The sequence below is a fragment of the Camelina sativa genome, chromosome 20, assembly GCF_000633955.1.
Source record: "Camelina sativa cultivar DH55 chromosome 20, Cs, whole genome shotgun sequence".
Taxonomy (NCBI): Eukaryota; Viridiplantae; Streptophyta; class Magnoliopsida; order Brassicales; family Brassicaceae; genus Camelina; species Camelina sativa.
The window spans coordinates 7,399,299-7,408,393 of NC_025704.1; the positions used below are offsets into that span (position 1 = coordinate 7,399,299).

Below are 9,095 nucleotides of genomic sequence, written 5' to 3' on the forward strand. Positions count from 1 at the left end.
CATCGCCGGTGTAGCGACGCGGTGCAGAAGAAGGAGATCCACGGCGAGGTACGATTGAGAACGGCGGTTAGATCTGCATGCCGGAGATTCTGGAGGTTTCGCTGCGCCGTTGTTCGATGGGGGAGGTCGTCTGCGGCAAGGCGGGGCTAAGCCACCGTCAAAGGTTTGCAGATCTACTCCCTACCGCTATTTCTCTCTCACGACTAAGTATCGATCTCCTCGACAAAGGTAAGGTCGGTCATCTTCTTCTTCCTCGGCCACGGCTCTACGGTGGCAGAATGGCAACGGATCCTGGATCACCATCTCCGTTCGACCACGACGTTCAGGCACACTGGAGGTCCTGATCCGGTGTGAATCCGCAAATCTTGAACGGCGGCTGCAATGAGTTCTTCATTTGCAGATTAGGATTTCTTGAACCGGTTCAGGAAACCGGGTCGGTTCTGTTTTTCTGTAATTTTGTTTGGTTTGATGTACTCGGTTTAGATCCTGAGGGGATTTTGATGGGCTTAAATCCGGAAATAGCCCATTGGGCAATTATTAATATTAATTGAAAGCCTTTTAATAAAAAAAAAAGTACCAAATGAAAATATAAAACTCCAGATACATAACCATTGAATTGTTGTTGTTTATAATTCACCTTTGCAAACATTCATTTCAAAAAAAAAAAAAAGACAAAAACGAAAAATCCGAGGACCAGAATAGCAAGAAGGTATTTTTTTTTTTTTTTATATCGAATTCATAGAAAATAAAACTAAAATTCTGCCGATGATTTCTCAATACAACACGATTTTCCCTTGTTATTTTTTTAAAAAATAATTCATGAGACTTATAAGAAAATATGAAAAAATCCTAGTTTGTTGAGATCTATTATTGCATATATATAAAAAAAAATTAAAAATCAGGAGGTTTCGTGACTTTCGTCCCTAAATAAACTCCTTTCGAAAACAAAAATTTATGCTAACTCCTCCTCACCTAAAATAAATTGCACGTGACCCTGAGTCATCATATACACTTGGCATCGCATTAATGGATTGTCGTATATCTAACGACACAGACGCGTTAACACATCGTCACAGAATCGTTTTGAGGATCCAATCTCAACACAAACTACATTACTCTTTCCGACAATATTGTTCACATTCACACGATGGTGATATTGATAGACAATTTGAGAGGACAAGAACCGCAGAACTCATTAATTCATAGAATAATAATTCCGTAATTCTCATTGTTTTCTTCTTATTACGTGCATTATTTGTTTTCCCCCTCACCCACTTTCGTGTAATCTTCTCTTTCTCAAAAAAAAAATAATAACAAAAAAATTAGAAAACAACAGTTTAATTGATTTTTTTTGTTTCTTTTTATATAAATAATAATACAGAAATTCAGAACGAGTTTCTATTTTAGAATTTTTTTGATAATGGCTCTGAGATCAGCAAAGATTACCCTTTTCAGTCCTTTACACGGTAGCACTAGTCACCAATATTATTCGTAATTATCCATTTAATTATAATATTTGGTGGACAAATAAAAGTTTTAATCTTTAAGGAATAAATTCAACAAAATTATAATAATTAATAATAGATATTTCGACCCAATCAGTAGGATGTGCCTAAACAATAAACCCCAAAAATTAATATGAATCAAAGCCACCAAAAATTAGGCTTCAAGATTTCAAACTTTCTACTATAAGAGGACTCTCACATCCCCAAGAAAGAGACGAAATAAAATAATATAAATGTGGTATTGGACCGGTCTACTCATTGTCAATTCGTTTTGAGTAGGAGTCCCATTTAACTTAATATTTACCTTGAGATAAGTGGCGATTGCACGGTATAATCCATCTTCATTTATACGAGCATGGTAAGGGAGAGCTTCGGCGAGGGACATAAACTCCGGGAGGCTTAAATCGGCATCTAAAGCGGCTTCGGCTAAGTAAGAGTCCACAAGCTTGGCCACTTTAACTAGCGAAGCACCAGATTTGACTCCTTCGTTGTCTAGTCCCGTAAATTTCTTAACCAACCGAGTCACGAGCTCAACGTCAAGCAATGTCCCGCATGTGTGACTAAACGACGGTATCATTAGCTCCTTGAGGGAAGCTTGGTCAAGCTGCCATGAAATCTTAGCCTCGAGCTCCGACTTGTAATTTGAATCTGCTCCAACCATGTTGGCAGTTCTGAGAAGACGAAGGAGGAAGTTACAAGGAACGGAATCTTTCTCCGGTGGGATGATTCCTATTAGTGTTTCCACTAAGAAACGTTTCTTCATCACGAAGGCAGTAACAGAGAAGCTCTCTGATTGCTGTTGAGGTTGCGGATCATCAGGGTTTTGGACTACGTCGGAGAGGTCAGGGAGCCACGTGGAAGCGTAATGAACGATGATGGAGCCGATGAGATCAGGACGAACACCTTTGGACTTGATTCCGGCGATGGTGTTAACGAAATAATCAATGTCAAGAATGCAACCATCGTCGAACAAAGAACACTCTATCTTTCCGGTGGAGTTTGACAGAGATTTTGTGGAGATGGTGGCAGGCAGACTCCGGCGAAGATGTTTTGTCCACCATGTCTTTGGTTTTATCACGGTGGAAGTTGTGTAGTGTATGTGTGAGTAAAAGTGGGGTTACTGTACTTAGTTTTATAGAGTGTGTAAGCAATTTAGTTTACGTTTGCTCTGTTTCTTGAAAAGTCTTACATTGAAACGTCATCGTCTCATCATGACTCCAAGGTAAAATTCCAAAGGAAAGAACAAATTCTTGCCGTTTCCTATAAAAACAATCAAGGAACTTCCTGATATTAATAATGAACATTTGTTTCGTTTTACTGTAGGTAGAATCCATTTGTTTCCAACGAATTAGCAATAAAATGATCATTATTTGCAATCAAATTTACAGGATTGTCCCTTTCAAGGGGACAAGGGGTGCTCAAAATAGTTTGAACTTTGCAATTTTGTCCACAACTAGCATGTAAATCCGAGTCAAAGAAATTAACCTTCCTTTGCATAAGTTTGCAAATTGATTTTGTGTCATCACTTGGGGTAAAGTTTGGGTTCTTTTCTAGCAATCAAATCTCAAATTATGACACGACGATGAGAGTTGTATAAAACCATAAACTTGTTCTCTCTGTACATGTTAGGGGAAGCAAATATGTTATCAGTTATCACCCACTAATTGTACAAGTATTGGCCAAGAAAGCTTATATATGTATTAGTGAATCTTAGTTCTATATGTACTGTTGCATTAGGCATTTCTTCCAAACAAAGAATCTGAGAGGAAAAAAGAACAAAAGAATTTGAGAGGATAACAAGTTTGGGCTTTTAGGGGAAAGAAACAAGTTTGTTAATAAATGGGCTTTAAAAACTTTTTTTCTTAAAAGCCCATATTGGGTCGATACCTTGGAAACCCTAATCATCGAACAATAAAACCTGATTTTAACGAAAGAAACTGAGCTGCGAAGGAGAAAAGCCGCAGCATTTTTGACATTCCACAAAGGGTTTTTTCTTCGTTCCTTGAGATTTCGCCTCCGTGCTTTTGCTGATCGGTAAGTCTCTAAAGGGTTTTCTCTTTCACTTCCTTCTCTTGCTCCACCGTTGTTGTTATGATTGAGTTTTCTTCTCTTTAGAGGCAATGCTGATGTTTTCTACTAAAATCTAAGAGCTTTGTTAAATGGTTTGAAAAAAAAAAAATTTCAGCTTTTGTGATTTGTCTTCTGATTCATTGCCTTATTGTTGTTAAGAATAAGTCTCTGTAGTTCATCAAGCATTGTCTTTTGCTCCAGACTTCTATGATTGAATAGAACAATTTTGTTTGTATGACTGAGAGATTGCGCTCTTGTTATTGGAAGCCTGAAACTTTGGTTGAAACTATTAAACTGTGTTTTCCGGAATTTTATAGAAATGATTCGTATCTGGTTGCTTGAGCTTACATTAGAAGGTCACCTGTTGTGTTAGTAGTAAGCTCCTTGTGCCTAAAGTCTGACCTTTTCTTATCTTTCTTTGCAATTCAAGATCTGTGAAGATGTTCTCCGCTCAGAACAAGATCAAGAAGGATAAGAATGCTGAACCAACAGAATGCGAGGAGCAAGTTGCTCAGGTAACTATATACCATTTAATGTCTTTGTCTGTAATTTTGTCCTCCTTTGTGGAATTATTCAATGTTAACAGACTTTTATCTTCTCTTAGGCTTTGTTTGATTTGGAGAACACCAACCAGGAGTTGAAATCCGAGTTGAAAGATCTCTACATTAACCAAGCTGTGTATGTTCTATTTAGTGTCTCCCCTTCTCATTTCATGGTTGCATTCTTCTTTTATACATAATTTGATTCCTCAATTCTCATTGCAGGAACATGGACATCTCTGGAAACCGCAAAGCTGTTGTGATTTACGTCCCATTCAGATTGAGGAAAGCTTTCCGCAAGATTCATCCTCGCCTTGTTAGGGAGCTTGAGAAGAAGTTCAGTGGAAAGGTAAGTTTATGAAGTTCCATTTCTTTTGTAGTTGTTTAGTTAAATCTTACGACAATCTCTCTTAAACACTCTGCCATTGTTTCGTTTAATTTTCACAGGATGTGATCTTTGTTACCACAAGAAGGATCATGCGTCCTCCCAAGAAGGGTGCTGCTGTTCAGAGGCCACGTAACAGGACTCTTACCTCTGTTCATGAAGCAATGCTCGAAGATGTTGCTTTCCCCGCTGAGATTGTTGGAAAGCGTACTCGTTACCGTCTTGATGGTTCCAAGATCATGAAGGTATCATATCATCATCTATGAGAATAAACTCAGATCTTCCTCTTTATGAATTTAAGCTCATATTTACCTTCTGTTTTGAATACTATGTCACAGGTGTTTTTGGATGCCAAGCAAAAGAACGACACAGAGTACAAGCTCGAGACTATGGTTGGTGTGTACCGTAAACTTACCGGCAAAGATGTCGTGTTTGAGTACCCCGTTGAAGCTTGAAGGATGATGGTGATCATGAAATCATCAGGGTAGAGAAAGAGAGCTTTTGATTATGTTTTGTGGTACTTAGGGTGAAGGAAACTCTCTGATTCAGTTCCTTATTCACAATCTTTAATGTTCTATTTTACCAAGACTACTCTTTTGTGCTTTTCAATTTTGAAAACTTTTTTGAAATTTCAGATTAGTCTAAAATTTCTACAGCAAATATACTTAGTCGACAATCCTCAAATTCTGATCATGGCAAATCGCACTCGCATCAGTTCGCTATTTTTCATTCACATAATTATGATATATAATTCATACCACTAGTTCCCTACAACCTGAAATCTGATCTGTCAATCAATCTCATCTGTAATAAAGTAATAGACCTGGTAACTGGAATAAGTTCATACTGACCAAGAGAGATACTTTTTGCTTACTGTTTTACCACAAAATGAAAATGCTAAACCAGTCAAGGAATCTCAAGATTTTTTGTAGCTTTTAGCAAATCAAAGCACACAAACTTCATCTGTTAATTTGCATTGTTATCTCATATTATACTTTGTGGAATTTATATTTTTGCACAAGATTAAATCTTGAGATTCCTTGACTGAATCCACTGAGCACAAGAGTCTTCACTGCTTCACTTCCTTGTTCTAGTGCTTCATCGATCTGTTTCCGTTCCCATGGACTAAACTTCTGAAGAAGAAATGCTTTCATATCCATGTTTCCTGGTGGTTTACCAATGCCTGACAAAGATTGACAAAACAAAAAGCTTGAGAGTTGAGAGAGGAAGAAAGGGTAGTCTTGGATATAAACCGAACCAAACCAAAAGCATACCTATGCTTAGACGAGGAAAGTTTCGACGACCATCCAAATTCCCCATTACACTCTTGACTCTGCAACAAATATAAAAGGTAACATCAGTTGATAGATCAATCAGAGAACACACTTAAAGGTTCAAGAGGCACAAGTAATACCCGTTGTGATAGCCTTGACCTCCTTTCGGTTGAAGTCTCAAAACCCCATTTGGTAAAGCCATCTCATCGTAAATCTAGGAGGGAGAAACCCACATCGAGATTCAACAAAAAGGTTCATGATTCCTAAACCTTGTCCTGATTTCTAAGGATGCTAAAGTGGGTAAGTTTACCAGTAAAATGTGACGCAATGGTACTCGATAGTGTGAAGCTAAAGATCCAACCTTTAAACGACGAGAACAGAACAGTTGTTTCAGAATAGCTGATCTTTGCAAAGTTGGCAATACGATAAGTTAGATTGATCAGAAGAGAATACAAACCGATTCACCGCTGAAGTTCATGTAAGTCTGAGGTTTGGCCAACAAGATAGGCACCTCTTCGATAGCACCTGTGCTGATCATCATACATAGAAGCAAAAATTCATCAGTTTTTTTATTATGATTCAAACCAGAGAACCGAAAAAGCAAGAGAAGTAGAACCTATTCCGATTAGAGCTTTAGACTGTATAGTGTTCATTAAAACGCCTTCTTTTCTAGCCAAAACATCTATCATCTCGAAACCAACCTGAAAACAAGACAAACTCGCAGCACTTTAGAGATCAAAACTCAACACCTTCACAATCACTTAAACTACTACAACATTACATTGTGTCTTGTTCCGTGATACTTGTTTCCTGGATTTCCCAACCCTACGATAAGCCAGGGAGTGTACTCTATTTTGAATCTGTCATTCTCACTAGAAGTAGATGAACAAACCCGAAACCTCGGTTTCTGGAAGACAGGCCTTACGGCGTGAAAATGGTAAATCCTTGGTGTATACGTAGAGCAGATCATCGAACTGTTGATTCAAAGAAATGAAAAATCAATTCTGTTACCATATTTCTTACTCCTTTTAAGCTACCAAAAATCATCAATAGATATCCCAAAGTTTAAACCTTTGGAGTGAACGAACTACTGAAAGTGAAATGACAAGAAACTAATTGAAACCCATTAACAGAGGAGGTAACGCAGATAAAAGAAAAAGTAAGTGTAATCGAACAGAAGACTCAGCAGAATAGTAATGAGAGCTACAAGGACTGAACCAAAAATATGTGTTTGTGCAGTAGATTGATTATGTTATAATAACATCTCTTGAAGACGAAGAATAAGTGAGAAAGGAAATCGCTTTACCTCTTTCTTCTGGAGATTTCGAAAATTTCTAGAGATTTTTCTTTTGCGTTGCGAACGAGATAGAAGAAGGATGAACAGAGTGACTTCTTTCTTTCTGTGAGAGACGAAGAAGATGTTAGAAAATTTTAGTCACATTTTGGATTAATGGGCTTTTCATTGTAGCCCAAACCAAATGATGGGCTTAACTAACTTATACTCGCATAAGTTGTTTGTGTTATAAAATGGGGATTGTCTACGTCATTGATAAGACGGCACGTGAGTATTCTTCTATATAATAACAACGTGACGCTCGGCTACGTCATCCAAAATCTAATCCAGAAAATCTACCGTGGCCAAAACTCGCCAATCTTGCGGCTCTCATCCTTTTTAGCATTTTTACCCTTTTTTATTTTTATTTTTTTTAACCTTTATTTTCTGTTAATATACTTTTTTGCACCAATCATATCTCCTACATATATATATATATATATATATATACACACACGGATATTAAATTAAATTCTCCAGATGAGTAACTTTTGTAAAAGATATTATAAATATCAATTATTAGAGTTAGATATTTATATATAACTCAATTTTTTTAAAAAGTATATTACCAAATCCAGAAATTGAAATGGCTTTATATTCGTAATCTATAATTTCTATATAAGCAATGAAAATAAACTTCTTCAGTTTCCTTGAGGTTTTGGATAAATATGAATTATTTACACAAACTTCCAAAAAAACTTTATAAGCAAACAAAATTGCTTTATTGTTTTTTTTTTTGGCGTTTAAAACGACAATAAGCTCCCCACCTACAGAGAGTTTTCTTCTCCTGCAGTCACACTTATAATCTCTCTCTCTCTCTGGTAATATAGAGCAGCAGCACTCACTACTCACTTCTGTAATCGCGGAGTCTCCGAAGCTTCTTCTCCGGTAAATTTCTCACTACAACTCCTAAGTCGCTTCTCTTATTAGTCCAAATCTGAAGTTTCGCATGTTTTTTTAGTCAGTCGCGATCGAGAGTTGCAGTTTTTCTCAATGCAATCGATTTCTCAATTTCGTGTTTGTTTGTTAGATTAAATGCGATATTTTCTCTATTCTTTTTGACTAATCTTTTTTTTTTTCTCTCTCTCTGTTTGTCATCATCTCTCTCGCAGTTACGTTTCGTTTATAAAACAAAAAAAAAAAAGTCAGAGAGGAAAAATGCAATCGTCTACGTATGCGGTTGTTAAAGGAAACGCCGCGTTTGCGTTTCAGAGACGGACCACCTTCTCTTCTTCTTCTTCTTCTAACCTCAACAGATCGGCGTCTTCTACCACCGGAATTCGCTTCCTCGGTAAGACTATCCCAACCGGACCTCTCTATTGCTCTGGTCTAAAAGCCATGGGAGCAAAGCTTGCACGTGCTGAAAACGGGATCCAAAGCGGTATGAGTTTATCTTCGGTCAAACCTCGATCTGTCAGAGCTCAAGCTTCCTCCTCCTCCTCCTCCTCTGGTTCGTCTTTCGCATTCTCTTCTATTATAATGTGATTTGCTTACTATAATAATTTGAAGATTCTAATAATGTATTGTTTTGGGAACAATCTTCTTATTATTTTAGGTGGAGATGCAGAAGAAGCTGTACCTCTGAGATCTGAAGGGAAAAGCTCTGGTGGTTCTGTTTTGCCCTTTGTTGGTGTTGCTTGTCTTGGTGCTATACTGTTTGGTTATCATCTTGGGTATTTATGACTTTAAACTACTACACTTGAATCATTTTGTTTCTATAACTAGGTGTGATCATGGATGTTGCTAGATATAGATGATGATTATGATGTTTCATTGGACTGAATCAGGGTAGTTAATGGTGCTCTTGAATACCTTGCTAAGGATCTTGGGATCGCCGAAAACACTGTTTTGCAAGGCAAGTTTATATGATCAGGCTTCTCTTACTCCTCCTGTTTGTATAACTGAATTGTGGCTTGACAGCACTTTGGTTCATGTTTTGATTAGTAGCCAAGTTAATAATTTGTATTCTCTTTTTTTTTTTTTTTTTTT

At 37.2% G+C, this 9,095-nt stretch overlaps 3 protein-coding genes and 1 pseudogene across 3 annotated transcripts in view; 2 read left to right on the plus strand and 2 right to left on the minus strand.

The window, feature by feature from the left end:
• Positions 1,419-2,903, minus strand: LOC104769871 (annotated as a pseudogene).
• On the plus strand, positions 3,431-5,159 carry LOC104769872 (40S ribosomal protein S7-3). Its single transcript, XM_010494190.1, has 6 exons — positions 3,431-3,539; positions 4,006-4,090; positions 4,180-4,253; positions 4,340-4,463; positions 4,562-4,744; positions 4,838-5,159. The coding sequence occupies exons 2-6, from the start codon at positions 4,016-4,018 to the stop codon at positions 4,952-4,954; spliced, it is 573 nt and encodes a 190-aa protein (XP_010492492.1). The 5' UTR covers positions 3,431-3,539; positions 4,006-4,015; the 3' UTR covers positions 4,955-5,159.
• LOC104769873 (chloroplastic group IIB intron splicing facilitator CRS2-B, chloroplastic) lies at positions 5,411-7,185 on the minus strand. Its single transcript, XM_010494192.1, has 8 exons — positions 7,080-7,185; positions 6,555-6,747; positions 6,390-6,474; positions 6,231-6,298; positions 6,084-6,134; positions 5,914-5,987; positions 5,774-5,832; positions 5,411-5,682 (listed from the first exon to the last, which is right to left on the minus strand). The coding sequence occupies exons 2-8, from the start codon at positions 6,741-6,743 to the stop codon at positions 5,489-5,491; spliced, it is 720 nt and encodes a 239-aa protein (XP_010492494.1). The 5' UTR covers positions 6,744-6,747; positions 7,080-7,185; the 3' UTR covers positions 5,411-5,488.
• LOC104769875 (plastidic glucose transporter 4) overlaps positions 7,860-9,095 on the plus strand; it is a gene marked incomplete in the record, with an annotated part of 3,688 nt that continues 2,452 nt past the window's right edge. The window contains 4 exon segments of the mRNA XM_010494194.2: positions 7,860-7,994; positions 8,219-8,556; positions 8,662-8,779; positions 8,894-8,962. Coding sequence (XP_010492496.1) covers positions 8,265-8,556; positions 8,662-8,779; positions 8,894-8,962 — 479 coding nt within the window.